The following is a 19,732-nucleotide window of genomic DNA, read 5'->3' as shown; positions in this document are numbered from 1 at the left end:
CTACTTTCCAGCACAGTTGTTACAGGCTTTGAGCAAAATGCTTTGATGGCTGCTTTGCCAAAATAATAATAATAATAATTTAATTAATTGAGGAACTCCTTCTCCCAGGACTTTTATTTATTTAGTTCCAGTTCTTTTCACCCACAAGGCCGTTGGCTATGAAATAGTAATTTCAATACAAACACAGCATTATCAAACATTTCACCTACACAGCATACTAATGGTGAGCATATACGTACCTGTGAGCTTTCTTTCAAATGTCAAAGCAACTGGTTCTAGCACAGGCTCACTGGATACATAGAACATGAAGGAGGGATTAAAGTGAAGGTCAATGGAAGAAAAAGTTTTAAAGGAATTGCTCCACAACAGCTGGAGAACTCAGCTTCCAAGTATCTTTAATGAACTGCTATCTATAAAGACTGGCAAAGCTTCAGAGTGCTGTGGCTTTTCCTGTAAATTGTCTGGTATATGCTATGACAGTGCCAGCCAATCTTACTCATCTGCATTCATTTATTCTTTTTTTTTTTTTGTCATGGGGCTTGAACTTGGCCTGGGTACTGTCCCTGAGCTCTTCATCTCAAGGCTACCTACCTACCCCTGGGCCTAGGTGTTGTCCCTGAGCTCTTCAGCTCAAGGTTAGCACCCTACCCTTGAGCCACAGCCCCACTTCTCTTTTCTAGAGGTTAATTGGAGATAAGAGTCTCAGGTCCTTTTGTGCCTGGGCTGGCTTTGAACCTTGATCCTCAGATCTCGGCCTCCTGAGTAGTTAGGATTACAAGTGTGAGCCACCATGTCTGGTTTTCCAGTGGATACTTTTTTAAAGCCTTTTTTCTTCATAATTCAGAACAGAGTTTCACGAGTTAACAGTATCTCAAGGTAATTATTCTAAATACCTACTGTCTTACACTGGTTAACTGTGGACATAATTACAGGTGTTTTCTTGGTCAGATTGTCCACCATCTGTAGTCATGTGAAAATCTAGGTTTTCATGACATTTTCCATATTCCTCAGTTAGGTGCTACTTTAAGTAGCCTGCTTCATCTAGGAGATCTGAGAAGAACAAAATGGCTAGTGCCCATGATAAAACACAAGGAAATTTATTAAGAGGTTAAAAAAATATATATCAAGAACCCAATCACCAGATTCCAGTGTTTCTTCACTTGCATCAAGCATGACTACTTATATTAATTTGTTTTTTCCTTCCTTCTGTGATGTTTTGACATCTAAATGGGTCTCTCACACGTGGGGTGAGAATGCCCCTCCCATCATTAGCTAATTCCTAAAGACAATGGACTACTGACTTGGGAACATGCTTCTTATAGACAAGCCAATCCCATCTGAATCTCAGGCTTTCCCTCTGGCCTGTCTTTCTATCCCAGTGAAATCCATGTTAACGTTGTGGTCCTCCACTCTGTTTTGGCTCCTGACCTTACCTAGTGCTCCCCACAGAGCCCTGTATAGAGTGGCTGTCCCTTCTCTCAGGAAATGTAATAAATTCTTCTTTCAATCACTCAGCCACCTCTATGAATTAAAGTTACAAAGTTACAAATGAGACAATGCTCTAATTTCTTTTAGGAATATAGAAAATAAAGACAATATCTGGAAAGAGGACAAGTTATGGGGAATACATTGCAAGCAGATTACAACTCAGACATATTTGGACTTCATCCAACGAAGAGTAAGAAGTCCAGTGCATTAAGTACAGAATTGTGTGTGTGTGTGTGTGTGTGTGTGTGTGTGTGTGTGTGTGTGTGTGTGTGTGTGTGTGTGTGTGCTGGGGTTAGACTTGAACTTAGGGCCTCTCACTCTTGCTTAGCTTTTTCAGGGCCTGAGCAATGTCCTTGGACTTTCTCAAGGCTAGAGCTCTACCACTTAAGCCACAGTACCACTTCTGGCTTTTCCCCGCCCCCCCATGTATGTGGTACTACAGAATTGAACCTGAGTCTTCATTCATGCTAGGCAAGCAATTTACCACTAGGCCAAACTCCCCACTCCAACTTCCAGCTTTTTACTTAATAATTGGTGGTAAGAATCTCTCAGATGTGTCTGCCAAGCCTGGCTTTAAACCAGGATCCTCATCTCTCAGCCTCCTGACTGGCTAGGAGTACAGATTTGAGCCACATACATCTGGCGAAATTCAGAAACTTGTTCTGAAGTCTCATTTCCTTATCTTCTGAGTAGCATCATTACTTCTGTTTCCTAGAGGAAGTGGAGTGAGAAGTCCTGAGTTCAATAGGAAATGAAAGGGACTTGATTAAATCTCCACACTTCAGCTATCAGATCTGGTGGCCAGGGTATGACTCCTACCTTACAAGATCATGGAAAGTTTGGTAAACTGCATGCTTTATGCCCAGCTCATTTAGAGCTGGACTTTATCTAGTCTCCCAGCTTATTAAGAGCTGGGTTTTATCTAGTCACTCAAACCATTATGATTTACTGTGGAGTTTGCAATGAATGACTATCACCCTGTAACGGTACATGCCACCAAATGGAAAGCCTGGGAAACTCAGAGAGATCTATTCTTCCCAAGCCGGCACATGAATTTATGGGATATCCGAGACAGCTCATCTCAATGGCACTTCATGGTTTTAGAATCCATAAGCAAACAGTATACCTATCTCTGAGAATGACTGCTATCTCAGGTTGCAGTGCTTCCATAAGCTTCTCTGTTAGCAGAACCTAGACCAAGAAGAAGTGACGATTGCCTGAGTGTCTCTGAAGGACTTGAGGCCAGTTGAGGAGGCCATTTTAGATTACAATGTCAATCTGAGTAGCAGAAAGCAACTTGTTCTTGCATTTGACCATGGCTTCAAACTATTCCCCACCCTGTAATACTTGACAAGTAACAGAAAATCATTAAAAATTCACAGCAAAGAACATCATAACCCGGGATATGATGAGGACACCTGCTCAGCTATGTTCATCTCTGCACTATTCACAATAGCCAGGCGATGGAAACAATCCAGATGCCCTACTGCTGATGAATGGATACAGAAAATGGGCTCCCTCCCCCCCCCCTCTCTCTCTCTTTCTCTCTCTCTCTCTCTCTCTCTCCATATATATATATATATATATATATATATATATATATATATATATATATATATATCCACAGACACATAATGGAATTCTACATAGCCAACAGACAAGATGGAATTCTACATAGCCAACAGACAAGATAAAATAATGGTATTCGCAAGGAAGTGGATGAATTTAGAGTGAATCATATTGAGTGAGATAGGTCAAGACCAAAGGAACAAAAGGCACATGGTATCTTTAGTATGTGGCTATTAGATCCAAACAGTACAAGAGCGAGAACTCATTATTCACATACCCAATGCTATGGACATGGTACTGGAAATATAAACACAACTACATAGACATAAAAGTTTGTGACTCTATAGACATAATGTTTTAATACATAGATTAATATGTATGACATACAAACCCTCAGCCTAATTTCAATTATGTTCTAAAATCTAAGTGCCAGTGATTGTATAGAGATTCCCTTCATGAATACTTGTTTGTTAAATATGTCATTTGAAATATGATGTAAAAATCAATGTTAATAAATTCTTTAATAAAAAAATTCACAGGAAAGCCACAGCAGTGCCTGCTCTGTGCTTTGTGAATCCTGTTCTTTTGTGCTTCCTTTTCAAGAGCATTCAGTTCCTGGTGAACTGAGAAGCAGCTAGTCAGCCTGCCAGTTCCAGGATGGTGGTGATCCTGGGACCTGCCACCTCCCAAGAGACTCTGGAGCTAAGCCATCACAGAGCGCACACCCACAGGCTACTTTGTGAGAAGAACACTGAAAATGAACATTCTCCAAGAGATTTCAACCCATTTCAGAATGTTAATGTTCCTGATATGCCCACAATTTCTGCTTTCTGCATTTTTAAACTTTTCCCTCCTAAAACTAGATCTGCTGTCTTAAAATTGAAAAGCTTGTCTTGATACAAAAGAGATATTGCCTAGCATTCCTATAAAATATGATCTGCAAAAACACTTAAATTTTACCTGGTACAATTATTTTGTCAACAGGAAACATTTTTCCCCTGATTTCTTCTTCCTCTTCCTCATCTTCTTCTAGTAAAACAAAAACATAAGCAGTTGTGTTTATTAACATTATTAGTGGTCACAGTCAACATTTCAAATCCTATATGAATCTAAATGTCCATTGATATTTTGTTCATATATATAATGGAATACCATTCAGTCTTGGAAAAGAAAGAAATTCTGAAACAATGAAAGCATGGATGAAGTTTGAATACATTATGCTGAACGTGTAAGCCAGTTGCAGCGGATCAAAGGCTGCACCATCTCGCTTATATAAGGTACCTTAACTAGATTCATAGGATGGAAGAGAATGGTGAGTGGCTGCCTGTGACTTCGGGGTACAGAAGAGGAGACTTACTAATCAACAGGTATAAGGTTTTAGTCCAGCAAGGTGATTAAGCCCTAGAAATCCACTGAGGAAAACATGATACCCTGAGTTAATTATAACATATTACGCACTTAAAAATGTATTAAGAAGTTAAGTATATTGTGTGTTCAGTACTCATGTGACAAAAAAAATTAAAATGTAAAGGCTGAGCCAGGTGCCAGGAATCTGCCACTCGGGAGGCAGAGATCAAGGTTCTGTGCCAGTTTGAAAAGAAAAATCCCTGAAACTTCTTCTTTCACTCATGGGGGCCTACTCAGGGCGTGAGTGCTGTCCCTGAGCTCTTTCACTCAAGGCTAGCATTTTATCACTTTCAGCCACAGCTCTACTTGTAGTTTTCTGGTGATTAATTGGACATAAGAGTCTCAGGGACTTTCCTGCCCAGGCTGGCTTTGAGCTAAGATCCTTAGATCTTAGCTTTCTGCATAGATTAGAATTAAAGGCATGAGCCACCAGTACTCAACCTCTGAACCTTTTCTCTCCAGTTAACCAGCAAAAAAAATGGAAGTATACTTGTGGCTCAAGTAGTAGAGTTCAGTCAGCAAAAAAGCTAAGCCGGAGCATGAAGTCCAGTGTTCAAACTGCAGTACTGCCATACAAAAAAAAAGGGGGGGGGGGAATATGCATATAATAAAAGGTAATCCAAGTCTCTCTAGTCTTTGTTTCTTTGAATGATTATTTCTGGGGACAACTTATTTGAGTATAAACCTGCAAACACAAAGGAAATGCAGACTTACGATTGAAGAGGTCTTTTGCTTGGTCATAGGTCTTTGGAAATCCATCCAAAATATAACCTTGATTTCTACAAGGCATGGATTTTAGCTTTTCTTTTATGAATCTGATTAAATATTGATCTTCTAGACGACCTGTTGAAAAGAAAATATATTACAGAGGGATCATATTTGTGCCAAGTGAGATTCTAAACCGATTCTGGAAAACAAGTGTTTTAGAAAATCCTTTATCCATAAAACTGAAAAATATGTTGGGCCAAGAGTTTGGCCTAGTGGTTAAAGTGTTTGCCTAGCATGCATGAAGACCCGGGTTCAATTCCTCGGTACCACATACATAGAAAAAAGCCGGAAGTGGTGCTGAGGCTCAAGTGGTAGAGCTCTAGCCTTGAGAAAGTCCAAGGACAGTGCTCAGGCCCTGAGCTCAAGCCCAGGACTGGCAAAAAAAAAAAAGAAATATGTGATTGCTTGCTTTGAAGGTACATGTGAGTTCAAGTTCAATATAGAGAGAGATCAATGGGTTGATCTGCAGAAAGAACAGAGCAATGGGCTGGGAATATGGCTTAGTGGGTAGAATGTTTGCCTAGCATACATGAAGCCCTGGGTTCAATTTCCAGTACCACACAAACGGAAAAAGCTAGAAGTGGTGCTGTAGGTCAGGGATAGAGCCCAGGCCTTGAGTTCAAGCCCCAGAACTGGCAACAAGGAAAAAAGAATCCAGTGAGATAGTATTCATGTGGCTGGCATTTGATTTAGTCAAAGGTGGTGCTCAGGATGAGGGTGTAGTCCAATTGGTATGGCGTTCAATTGTATAGTGGTACAAGGTTCAATTCCCAGCACCAAAGGAGGTGCTAAATAAATATTTGCTAGATTTGAATAGCAGCACAGCTTGACCTGATCTCAAAGGTACTACTCTCCTTAGAGCCTCGGGAAGGGCTGGAGGCGGAGCTCAGTGGCAGTGTGTGGGAGGGGGTGGGGGTGGTTGTATTGATCTTTGTCCCTAGGGCAGTTCCCACTCTAAGTCCAAAGGAGCTGTTTCCTGGAAGTTTCTGGGAGAGGCTGGCTGGAGGTGTTTGTTCCGCGACAGTATGGTTAAATGCAAGCATGATGCAACCCCATGTCAAGGTCCATCCTTCTGTCCTAACTCTCTAAGCCTCTGTGTGCCAGGATGCTACCCATCCTCACCTTCCCGAAGGCAGACAGAAAGGAATGGCAGTTTGTCAAGTCTGAGAGGCTGACCTCTAAAGTTCCTACTAGAGCCTGTACTACACTTTTAGTGTATTATTCTTTTGAGTGGCACTAGGGTTTGAACACCTGGCTGACGTGCTTGCTCAGTTCATAGTCTACCACTTGATCCTGGCCTCCCACCCTTCTTTCTGATGGTTGTGATGGAGACAAAGCGTTTCTACTCAGGCTGACCTTGAACTGCTCTCCTCCAGATCTCAGGGTCATGAGCAGCTAGAGTTATAGGTATAAGTGGTTTGGGCTACTTTTTTTATCCCACTATTCATGCCAGTCAACGGACTGAATTAGAGTATCTCTCCTTTCTTCTAACTTCGACAGTAAAGGACTCAGAAAATAATCCCATCTCAGAAAATAATCATATCTTTAGAACTTCAAGTATCATGGCTGGGACAAAAATATAGAGATGTTATTTAACATTATGCAATGCTTTTCCATGGCTTCCCAGTAAGGTTTGTCGTTGCACAAAAGAAGAAAAACAAATTGGGGTAGGAAATGGCCAAGTGGTTGAGTGCTCATCCAGCAAGCATGAAGACCTGAGTTCAAATCTCAGTATTACCACCTCCCTCAAAAGAAGTGGCCAAGATATAAAATTTAAAAATGAAATATCACCATGTTTTTGTTAACACCTTTTATTCCCTTGTCAGTTCCTGAAACACTCCGAGAACATGGAAGGACACACAGTTGGGGATACATTTTCTTTGTGTCTTGGTAGAAGTCTTGGCAGCTTGAACTCGAGGCCTAGGCACCTTTCTTAAGCATTTTTGCTCAAGATTAATGCTCTACCACTTGAGCCACTGCACCAATTCCGGTTCTTTGGTGGGTAAATAAAGAGAAGAGTCTTTAGAATTTGGATGAGTAACCCCAAAATGACTAGTTTTTCCTTTATATTGAATTAATCACTAGTGATATGTTGCTTGAGCTTGTTTACTCTTGCCCATTGTATTTTTTTCTGAATTATAATAAAACACCAATGTGGAGGATGTGAAAAAAATTAAATATCATGCAGTCACACTAATATGCAAAGATGGGATCTCTCTGAGCAGAAGCTTTTTAAAGCTTCTGAGCTCTATCCCTGAGCTAGCTTCTTTGCTCAAGTCTAGTTCTCTACCACTTGAGACACAACACCACTTCATGCTTTTTTGGTAGTTAATTGGAGAGGAGCCTCACAGGCTTTCCTGACTGGACTGGCTCTGTACCATGATTTTCAGATCTCAGCCTCCTGAGTAGCTAGGATTATAGGCATGAGCCATCAGCCTCCATCTACTATTTTAATTAAGCAAATTTTATTGTTTCTATTTGAGGTTTACAATATGATGCTATACATGCTCCTATACAATAAAATGACCTTTGTACTTAGGCAGATCAATATATCTGTCATCTTAGTTACTTTATTTTGTGACAAGAGCAGCTCAGTCTATTTAAGGACAATCCCTACTATGATGCAAGCATGATGTCCTCCAGGCCTATTCATGTCACAACTTTTTTGTTGTTGTTTCTCTAGCTTGAACTCAGGGCTAAGATTCTTTGCCTAGAGTCTAAGAGCCACTTCTGGCTTTCTGCTGGTTCACTAGACGGAGATAAGAGTCTCCTGCCTAGGCTGGCTTGGAACTGCCTCAGATCTCAGCCTCCTGAGTAGCTAGTGTTACAGGAGCCACGGCGCTGGGCTGGATTTAGGTTAGAAACTTACCATGTAGTTAATAGGCCTGGGGACGCACAGTTTTCATGCCTCAGTTTTTTTGGTGATTTTTTTTTGTGTGTGTGTGGGGGATAGTTTGTTTAACCAGCTATCCTCCTTTCAAAAGACGAATATTCCTCAGGTGTGTGTGTGTGTGTGTGTGTGTGTGTGTGTGTGTGTGTGTGTGTGTGTGTGTGTGTGTGTGTGTGTGTGTGTGTGGTGTTAGTCTGTAGATAGGCACTGTGGCTATTAGGCATATTGCTTCCCTTCCACGAATGTGGCAGCTCAAGCCCTAAGAGTTTATCTCCTTGTGGAATAAAACAAAAGGAGATGAACTCCACAGCACCTATTTGGAGTTCCCATTCTCAGCAACCTCCAATCTGGGCCACTCCTCCTCCCACCAATTAGCAGAGTGCACAGGGCAAGTTTTTTAAATCCTGCCCTGCCGGCAGTGGCACACGCCTGTAATCCTAGCTACTCAGGAGGCTGAGATCAGAGGATCAAGGTCCAAAGCCAGCCCAGCACAACAGGACCTGAGACTCTTATCTCCAATTAACCTCTAGAAAAGGAAAGTAGGGCTGGCTCAAGGGTAGGGTGGTAGCTTTGAGCTGAAGAGCTCAGGGACACCTCCCCATGATCCACAAATCAAATCAAATAAATAAATAAATAAATAAATAAAATCTTGCTCTACTTTTTTACCTTTTCATTTTGTCTACTTTTCAAATAGCAATAATGTTGAACATGTAACCCGTTTTCATCATAATCACTAAGACATGGTTAAAAATAATTACAAGTCAGATTTTTACACCAAAATCCACCCATAGTCTGGGTATTATGAAGTTGATAAATTTAGGAGATTTTTCTCTGTTTAGTTTCAAATTCACAGATGCATGGAGGCAGGGAGAGACTAGCCCAGCCAACATTTGACTATAGTCAGTGATTCCACAATGCCACTGAAACATGTAAAACAAGCATGAAGAATCTGTAACTAAGGGGTAGGTGTGTGTGTGTGTGTGTGTGTGTGTGTGTGTGTGTGTGTGTGTGTGTGTGTGTGTGTGTGTGTGTGTGTGTGGTGGTGGTAACGCAGTAGTCTGAGCTCCACCCTCAGTGTCCTGAACACCTGTCTGACCATGGGTCCAAAGGTCTTGTTTTATTCAAACGTAACCAAGATCCTCATCTAATTTCCAGTAAACATGAAGGCAGAGGAGTTTGGACAAACTGGAGAAGAAATGAGGCAGGAGGGGAAAGAAGTGACTCTTCAAACATTTTCCCTTCCCCTAAAGATTACTTCTTCCCACCCAATGCCCTCTAGCTTGGGAGCTGCCAACAACGTCCAGCCTGGTGTGTGTGTCCGGGGTGGAGGGTGGGGGTGTTTCCTGTCAAGCTGAAGGAGGCAGGAAAGGCAGCCCTGCTCTCTGCTGTATCAGCTTTTGTCCTTCTCTTCTCCCTCTCCTTCTCTCTTTCTCTCTTCCTCTCTTTCTTGCTCACCCTTGAACTCAGGGCCCTGAGCTTTTTTGCTCAAGGTGGAAGGCTTTACAACTTGAACTACAGCTCCACTTCTGGTTTGGGGATAGTTAATAGAAGGTAAGGGTTTCTTGGACTTTCCTACTTCAGCTGGCTTGGAACCACTATCCTTAGTTGTCAATAACTGGGATTACAGGCATGAGCCACCAGTTGCTTGCCTCTTAGACACACACACACACACACACACACACACACACACACACACACACACACAAATAAACAAGTGACATAAGCTGTTAAGAGTACTTGTCTAGCATGTGCAAAGCCCTGAGTTCAATCCCCAGTACCACAAAAATAGTGACTGTAATTAATTGATTGAATAAATAATTACCAGTAATGACAGCTTCATTACTATACCTGAACCATCTATTTTCTAGCTACCTTTGTTCTCAGTCTGTGATGGTGGAGGGTTCTGAGGCATACTGACATCCTTGTTTGATGTGTCTGTTTTCTTGCTGGGTTCTGATAACTAATGTGGGCTTTGGCTCAGGTTTTGCAACATTATTAAAGTTCTCCAATATCTTCTTCATAGTGCTTCATTGTTCCTACTCTCTTAGTGAGCACCAAGGTCTGTGCATCCACACCCAGTGTGGGGGAGGGGAGGTGAACACTAAGATTATCATCCAGGGCTTTAAGCAGCAACCACTGCCTTCCCAGTCATATGACCGTTCCCCCAGGAGAGCTACAGTCCCTGGAAGCCTCTGTGCCCAGGTGACCTAAGTGCCTGAGAGTAGAGACCGGGACACCTATCCCACCCTCCCATCTCAGTGAGCAGACACAGAATCAGACAGACAGCTGAGTACAGCTGGATAGCCAGCGCATGGGGCTACTCGCTCCTCTTCTATCTGTGTCTTCTCCTAAGGATTTAATAGTGATGTATTAAGGATATTAACCAAGTCATTCTGATAGAGACATTTTTTCTTGGTTTATCCCTTGCCTTTTAATTAATGTTTTATGTAATTGACATTTTGATACTCAGAAACATTTATGAATAAGCATTTGGATTTTTCTCTGTAGAGTTTTGTTGGATTTTCTGCTTTGTTTTGTTTTAGGTGCACGTGGATCAGTCTCAGGCCTCTTCTCTATTAGGTAAGCAATCTGCTGTATTCCTAGCCTTAGGTTTTTTTTGTTGTTTTTTTTTAATGTCAGGAAGTTATCAGATAGATAGTCACCAAAATATTAACAATGAATTTACCCAGGAGGTGACATTACACATGAAATGTTTTTGTTATTACTTTAATTTCTGTTGTTCTTTGCTTTTTATTTATTTTAGGGGCAGTACTGAGGTTTGAACTCAGAGCCTGTCATCTATCAGCAGGTGCTCTACCACTAAAGCCATGTCTCTAGCCCATTATGCTTTTGTAAGTTTTTAGAATAAGGTCTTGCTTTTTGCCTGAACCAGACCAGATGACCCTTTTATTGAGGCTTTCTGTTTAGCTGACATAATAAACACAGCCACCACACCCAGATTTCTATTGATTGAATTGGAGTCTGACATTTCTTTTTTGTCAGTTGTAGGACTTGAACTTTGGGCCTAGGCACTGTCCCTGAGCTTTTCAGCTCAAGGCAACTGTCCTACCTCTTGAGTCACAGCACCATTTCTGGTTTCTAATGGTGGTTAATTGGGGATAAGAGTTTCATAGACTTTATTGCCCAATCTGGCTTTGAACCGCAATCCTCAGATCTCAGCCTCCTGAGTAGCTAGGATTACAGGCCACCGTGCCTGGCTTGAGTCTGACTCTTTGTTTGGGCTGACCTCAAATCTCCATCCTCTGGATCTCTGCTTCCCCGCCAAGAGCTAGGATTGTGATTTACTTCAAATACAAGATGGGAAGTCTTTTATAGCCAGATTGAAAATCTATAACCACTGTGAAGCAGCTGGACATGGCTGGGTGCTGTGGGATCCACCGCACTGCACGACAAGCTGTCTGTGCTCCTGGGAGCCGCCCGCACTGCTGAGTGAGCTACCTGCATTCTGCTCCATGCTTTCCTTGACACCCTCCAAGAGCTCCTGAGCATCTTCCACGTTCTCCTCCTCTTCTTCCTCTTCACCTTCTTCTTCTCCCTCTCCTGTGTCCTTAGGTGCAAGGATGGACTCCTACACACCACAAGGATATTCAGATTGGATAGTGTCTTGCATTGATTTACTACTCACTGATCATCTGACCAGTGATCCTAGAGCAAGTCTGGTACCCGGATCCAGAAGGTACTCACTAACAGCCATCAGTAGGCAAGTGTGCAGGATGTGCACATTTACAAAGATGGGTGGCAGTGGTGAGGATCTAAACTCAGGACCTTGCATTTGCTTAATTTATTTGGCTGATGCTCTACAACTTGAGTCATGCCTCCATCCAGGATTTTTGCTGATTAACTAGAGGCACGGATTTGCAAACGTTTCTGCCCAGGCTGGCTTCAAGCCACAATATCCTGAGTAGCTAGGATTACGGGGTGAACCGCTGGCCCGGCTAAGGTTTTTCCTTACCTCTGCTTGTAGGAGAATAATATATTTCTATGCTAATGCTATAACTTTCTAAGATACTAGGCTGTATCTTATCTAGGAAACATATTTTGTAGAAACAAATTTCTGCACATTTTATTGAAATCAATTTGGGGGTAGAGCTCATGCTTAACAACTGTGTGTTCAATCCACATACACATAAAAAGAGACTATTTCTTTATAGAACCATAGCTCAGGATCTATCATTCTCAGTAAATAGTAAAAAGGGTAACATCCTGAGAAACAAGATAACAACAACATAATAACTTTGAAATACTGAAAACAGAGATAAGATATCTTTTGAGTGAGAGCTGCAGGCAGACCAGAATTCAAGGACAACCCAGGAAAGAATGAGAAAGCCCATGGATTTCTAGGTGTTCATAACCAGTGGCCAACAACAAAATCCCATTCAAGTAACAATAGGACTATTTGGCATATCTATTTTAATGCCCGTGTATGACAAGCCTGAGAAAGAGTTTTGTATAGATGAAAAGGATCCTCAGTGAAATTTTCAGCATTACCAGTTTGGCTATGGCTTCGGCAACCACTTCCTTTACTCGAATGTGAGGCACTTTGTAGTATTTAGACAGTTCTTGGGCAACCGTTGTTTTTCCTGCACCGAGAGGACCAAGAATACAAATCTTGATTGGCTGAAAAAAGGAGAAGAAACTTGGGGTGAGCACTGCATGTTCCAGGAACGTTTCACAGCCATAGGTCTCTTTCAAAGTCCCAGGATTCTTTAGGCTAACTCTTACTTCTTCCTGAACTCTTAGCTCATGTTCTGGTTCAAGCTCATTTCATTAAGCTTTTTTTTTTTCAGTCCTGGAGATTAAACTAGGGCCTGGGCACTGTCCCGAGCTTGTTTTTTCAAGGTTAGTGGCTCTACCACTTTGAAAAACAGTGCCACTTCTGGTTTTCAAGTGGTTAATTGAAAATAAGAGTCTCATGGACTTTCTTGCCCACACTGGCTTTGAACTTTGATCCTTAGATGTCAGCCTCCAGAGAAGCTAGGATTACAGGTGTGAGCCCCCAGCAGCTGGCTCAGAAGGAATTTAATAGTATCTGGTATACACATTGATCTGTGCAGGGAGTCGGGTGAGAATTGAGTAACATCCAACATCCTTAGTAGCTTGGACTTCAGCCATGAGCCATGAATACCAGGCTCATCCATGAATTTAAAAAAACAAAAAAGAAAACCTGTAGCTGGGCACTAATGGCTCACATCTATAATCCTAGCTACTCAGTAGGCTGAGATCTAAGGGTCATGGTTTGAAGACAGCCAGAGTAGACCAATTTGAGAGACTCTTACCTCCAATTAACCAGCAAGAAAGCTGGAAGTAGAACTGTGGCTCAAAGAGCAGAATACCATCCTTGAGAAAGAAGCCAAGTATGAGTGAGACATCTTGAGTTCAAGCCCATTGCTGGCACAGTTTCCCTCCTGACTACTCTCTCCCATATTCACATCCTGCTCTACCCAGCTCTGAAATTAGCTGACCAGAGAGGCACCTGGAATTTCTTTTATGTCTGTGACAGTCTTCCTTGAGCTTACTACCATGTTCAGTGTGTAAATTATTATGAACACTTACTGCAAAAATCTATAATGTGTTATGGACAAGTATGATATTAGATCTGGCTCAAAATTGTCAAACTTGAGAATGAACTTGAAATGAGCCAGGCGCATACCTATAATTTGTGGATCATGGTTTGAAGCCAGCCTGGACATGAAACTCCTTGAGACTCTTGTCTCCAATTAACTGCTAAAAGCCAGAAGTGGAGCTGTGGCTCAAGTGGTAGACTGCCAGTCTTGAGGAAAAAAAAAAAAAAAAAAAAGCTCAGGCCTTGAGTTCAAGCCCTAGGCCTGGCACCAAACATTCCAAAAACCTTGAAATAAGAAAGTTCAATGTTTGAACTTTCAATGTTCAATGTTTGTTCAATGCTTGAAAAAGACAAGGACCGGGGCGGGGAGTTTGGCCTAGTGGTAGAATGCCTAGCATGCACAAAGACCCAAGTTCAATTCCTCGGTACTACATACATAGAAAAAAGCTGGAAATGTTGCTGAGGCTCAAGTGGTAGAGCTCTAGCCTTGAGAAAGTCCAAGGACAGTCCTCAGGCCCTGAGCTCAAGCCCAGGACTGGCAAAAAAAAAAAAAAAAAAAAAAGACAAGGACCTTCACTGTTTTAATTCCCACAACACTAAGTTTAACTAACCTTGTTTGGATCCAAACTTCAAATAGGAGGCAGTAATAGTTACCAGTAGGCCTCTGCTTTGCTTGTACTCTTTGAGGATGCTGTTGATGTTTTCTACAAATCCTGCCTGGGCAACCCACCGAATGTTAAAATTCTCCTTCACGAACAGTGCTTCCATTCTCAAGTTCACCAACAAATGGTCAAGATGCTCTTGCTGAAAATCATGGGGAGATTAAAAAAATGTCCTTTTGTGTTTCATTCAGATGGTTAGAACAGACCAAAATAATTAGTTACTTAGGAAAGTAACCAGTATACATTTTCCAAATACGAAAGCCAATTCATCCAGTAATAAGGATTTATAGAGCACCTACAGTGATATTAGAATACTTGTATTTATTTGTTTGCTCATTCATCTGCGTGCTGTGACAGTGAGGACTGAATCCTGTACCTTGTGTATGCTAGGTAAGAGCTCACCATTGGGATATGACCTTAGTGCATTTAACATTTTAAATAGCCAAGTGTTGGTAAGCTTAGTTACTCAAGGTTGAGATACAGAGGATCCAAATTCAAGTCAGCCCAGGGAGAAGAGTCGGTGAGATTCTAACTCCAAACTAACCAGTGGAAGGCTGAGCTAGAGGAGTGGCTCATATGGTAAAGCCCAGCTGAGCAAGTGAGAGGCTCTGAAGTCAAGCCCTGGCAAAGCCAAAAAAAAGCAAGCAAGAATACAAACACACAAAAAATGCAATATTTTACTTATTTTTCTTTGTGCTGATATTGGGAGTGGAACTCAGGACCAGAGAGTCCCCATTTTATCTTTTTCACTCAAGGCTGGTGTTCTGTCACTTAAGCCACAGCTCTACTTCTGGCTTTTTGCTAGTTAATAGGAGACAAAGTCCTTTGTATTTGTCTGCCTGGGCTGGCTTTGAACTATGATTCTCAGATTTTAGACTCCTAAGTAGTTACAAATACAGGCGTGAGCCACCAGCATCCAGTTCAAAATCCCAGTATTATTTTTACCAGAAGAGTTAAAGTTGGCCACTTCCCATTAATAAAAGAAGAGATATAACAAAATGAATATTTGCATACTTAGTTTCATAAGACAACACAGCGTGACATAAAGGCTTAGATAGACCCCAATATAACTATCACACCCTGAAAGTCCTAAAAACAAAAACAAAAATCAACAAAACATTTCACAATTAAATGACATCATACATCAGACAAACTTAACAGAAATGTACAGAACCTTCTACACAAAATCCGCAATAGAAACAGCCTTTTAACAGAAATTTCTCTAAATTATATCATGTTTGAGTTCATGGAGCAAGTCTTAAAAATTAAATGAAAAGGGGCTGGGATTTTGGTCTAGTGGTAGAGTGCTTGTCTAGCATGCATGAAGACCTAGGTTCGATTCCTTGATACTACATACATAGAAAAGCCAGAAGTAGTGCTGTGGCTCAAGTGGTAGACCTCTAGCCTTGAGAAAGCCCAGGGACAGTGCTCAGGCCCTGAGCTAAAAGCCAAGGACTGGCAAAAAAAAAAAAATTACAAGAAAAGTCAGGTGTGGTAGCTCATGCTTGTAATACTAGCTACTCAGGAGACTAAGATCTGAGGATCATGGTTCAAAGCCAGCCTGGGCACTAAAGACCAAGAGACTCTTATCTCCAATTAACCACTAGAAAACCAAAAGTGGTTCTGAGGCTCCAGGGGTAAGGTGGTAGCCTTGAGCTGAAGAGCTCAGGGACAGCATCAGGCCCAGAGTTCAAGCCCCTGGACTAACAAAAAAAATTACATGAAGATTAATTCTTATATTTTATCAGATCATAAAGAAAGAAAACTACAAGAGAAACTACAGAATGTATTCACATATATGGAGCCTGTATCATCAGTGGGTCATCAAAGAACTAAGGGAGACATTTTTACAACTCCAACAATCAAATGAATATAAAAACAGAACCATACAAGGCCTTTTGAAATGAAATGAAATTAGTTCTAATGTCATTTGTAGTTATAAATGTCTACAGTAAACAAACAATAAGAATGGAACACATTGAAGCAAGATGGCACCTAGCTCTCTCCCACAAAAAGAGAGAATCAGGGAATCCCAAGAGCTATCTTAAGAAATCCACAACTACAAATTCAAGAAGCAACGGAGAAGTACACAAACCAGAAAAGAAATCCAGATAAAGCTTATATCCAACGTTCTCAAAGAATATGAAATGTGAGGACCCCTTCCCTACCCCTCACTGCCCGCTCCAAGCCAGGGAACGCTGTGGTGGAGGGCGCCTGCCTGGGGAAGCCTCGAACTCCAGCAACGCCAGGAAGCAGCGGGATCCAGACACAGAAACCCACACAGCCCGGGCTCAAGCAGCACAGACGGCTGCGGAGACCAGAGGGGAAGCAGATGACCCTCCAACACCATGGAGCAGCTCACAGCCAAACCCCAAGGAGTAAGTAATCAGTGGGTCCCCCAAACCCATCGGGAAAGCAGAGCTGGTGGTGAGCTACAGAACTTAACCCAGACCCCTCCACCCCGCCCAAGAAAGACTGGCAAGTGCAGGGGGGCAAGGAACTCAGAATCCTGTCCCTTCCCCCAACAGCCCCTCCCCCAGGACATCGACTGGAGACTGACAGGTGGGTGGGTGCTAAGACGCAGCACCCCAACAAAGGGTGTGGAGGTGTCCCTGCTCCCACCTGCCCAACAACCTCCTCTCCCGGGCCACTGAAACTGGAGACTGGGCGGGAGACCCTGCCTTCCAACAGCGGGTGGGGAGGTTACGGGAGTCTTTGAGCCAGCATCTGACTCACCCAAACTTAAGTGGGGCGCCCTCCTGCTGGAGCCTCCAGCACAACAGCACCAAGGGGCCCCCCAAGAGTCACCAAAAGACTCCCAACCAAAGCAGCCTGGTACTTCTCTGAAACACAGTAGGGAACTGAAGGGCAGACCAGCAGGGGCTGAGCTCCCACTGGGAGAGCCAGAAAGGCGCAGCTCTGCCCTCAGAGGCCCTCCCCTCCTCGGCTGGGCCCCGCCCCAAACTTTCTGGGCTGGTTTAGCTGAGAGCTCCCGGAAACTCCCAAACCCCAGGCCCTCAGCTGGGCCCCACCCCTGGGAACAGGGTAGGGAAACTAGCCATCCGCTGGGCTAGCTGAGACTGAAGTCTGCAACTCTTATCCTATGGCATACTGTGGGGCCACTGGTTGGGCTTAGAGCTAGCTGTGCAGCAGCACATAGCCTCTGGGAATGGGATAAACACCTGTAAAAGCTACAAACTCTGACCCAATCAACAGCGGAACTAATTTAGCTGAGAACCACATATATACACAGATTCCCAGAACCACCAGTCCCAAACCAAGTAAAGTCTGCCACCTACCAACCACAGAACGAACCTACAACAACAGTCTTCGATGCCTCGGAAAGTGCAATGACAAATTATGACATATATAAATAATCAAAGTCGGGGCCGGGAGTTTGGCCTAGTGGTTAAAGTGCTTGCCTAGCATGCATGAAGACCCGGGTTCGATTCCTCGGTACCACATACAGAAAAAAAGCCGGAAGTGGTGCTGAGGCTCAAGTGGTAGAGCTCTAGCCTTGAAAAAGTTCAAGGACAGTGCTCAGGCCCTGAGCTCAAGCCCAGGACTGGCAAAAAATAAATAAATAAATAAATAAATAAATAAATAATCAAAGTCCCACACAAAGCCCAAAAGGAAACAAGAGTGAAGGGACAAGAGAGATGTCACCGTCCCAAGAAATGACACCTGAAGAGACATGAAACATGACTAAAGAGATTAAAGCAGGAACATAAGGTCCTTGAAGTCAAAAGAGAAAGAGAAAAAAAATTATACATTCCTAGAAGAAAAGAGTAATACCCCCAGAGCAGACATGAGCAGGTCAGTGTCCACAATGCAAACAAAAATGGAAGCATTAAGCAACAGATTGACTGAGATGGAGAATAGGACATCAGGAACAGAAGGTAAAACATAAGAGCTGGAACAGAGAATCATTAGTCTGGAGAAATCCATCAGAATTCAACAAAGAGAACTCCAGGACCTGCATACCAGCCATGAAATCTAATCTTTGTATAATAGGGATCAAAGAAGGGGAGGAGTTTCTTAATAAAGGAATGCAATCATCATTTACCAAAATCATAGCAGAGAACTTCCCCAGCCTCAAAAGGGAAAATACTCACATTATTGAAGGCTTCAGAACTCCAAGTATTATTGAAGGCTTCAGAACTCCAAGCAGGCAAGATCCTAGAAGGAACTTGTCTACACACATCATAGTAAAATCATTAGACCCAAATACTAAGGAGCTGATCTTAAATGCCATAAAAACAAAGACCTCTCCACGCCAGCTCTAAATGCAAGAAAAGCTTGGAAAAATATCATTCATGCCATGAAGATCAACAACTACCAACCCAGACTGATATATTCAGTGAAACTAGTATTTACATTTGAGGGAGAAACAAAAATATTTCATTCCAAAGACAAGCTCTATGAATACATGCACACTAAACCAGCATTACAAAAAATATTAAAAAATCAAGAACAATTTGCAGAACAGCAAGAACCCCTATCAGGAAGCAATCACCTATAAATCACTAAACACAAAAAGGGAAAAAATAATGACAAAGGACACTAACCACTTTTCCATAATTTCCCTAAATGTGAATGGGCTGAACAATCAAATCAAAAGACACAGAACAGCCGACTGGATTAAGAAACAAGACCCATCCATATGTTGCCTCCAAGAGACCCACCTCACTGTCAATGACAGAAACAAACTCCAAGTGAAAAGCAGGAGTAGCAATCTCAATCTCTGACAAAATTAAATTCTCAGTAAAATCAGTACATAAAGATAAAGGTGTCCACTATATATTAGTAAAGGGTACAATCCATACCCAGAACATTACAGTTATAAACATTTACTCCCCCATCAGAGGAGCACCCAAGTTTGTTAAGCAAACTCTCTTAGAATTACAGAACAAGATAAACTCAAACACAGTCATAGCGGGAGACTTCAATATTCCACTCTCACCAAATGACAGGTCAACTCAACAAAAGATAAGTAAAGACACCATCAACTTAAACGACACCATAGCCCAGCTGGGCTTAACAGATATACAGAGTCTTCCATCCAACAGAGAAACTTTATACATTTTTCTCAGCAGCACATGGAAGATACTCCAAAATAGATCATATAATTGTTCATACAGAAAACTTAAGCAGATACAATCCCATGCATTCTATCTGATCACAGTGGAGTCAAACTAGTTCTGAACAACACAGTAAAAGGTAAAAAATATTCAAACACTTGGAAGCTGAACAACACACTTCTGAATAACTCGGGTTACAGAAAAAATCAAAGAAGAAATTCAAAACTTCCTTGAATGTAATGACAATCAAGAAACATCACAAAGGAACTTATGGGAAACAGAA

General features: G+C 42.1%; 1 protein-coding gene across 2 annotated transcripts in view; it reads right to left on the bottom strand.

The window, feature by feature from the left end:
- Positions 1-19,732, bottom strand: part of Ak7 (adenylate kinase 7) — a 63,985-nt gene that overhangs the window by 9,004 nt on the left and 35,249 nt on the right. For both annotated transcript variants that reach the window (XM_090344795.1, XM_090344796.1), the window contains exons 10-14: positions 14,361-14,510; positions 12,632-12,760; positions 11,582-11,711; positions 5,179-5,307; positions 4,018-4,086 (exon numbers count right to left, since the gene is read on the bottom strand). In XM_090344795.1, coding sequence (XP_090200921.1) covers positions 4,018-4,086; positions 5,179-5,307; positions 11,582-11,711; positions 12,632-12,760; positions 14,361-14,510 — 607 coding nt within the window. The remainder of the gene's footprint in view (positions 1-4,017; positions 4,087-5,178; positions 5,308-11,581; positions 11,712-12,631; positions 12,761-14,360; positions 14,511-19,732) is intronic.

Source organism: Megascapheus bottae, chromosome 14, assembly GCF_031878675.1.
Source record: "Megascapheus bottae isolate mThoBot1 chromosome 14, mThoBot2.hap1, whole genome shotgun sequence".
In the NCBI taxonomy this organism is placed as follows: domain Eukaryota; kingdom Metazoa; phylum Chordata; class Mammalia; order Rodentia; family Geomyidae; genus Megascapheus; species Megascapheus bottae.
The sequence above is the reverse complement of the archived record's forward strand: the minus strand, read 5'-3'. Positions and strand labels throughout refer to the sequence as shown.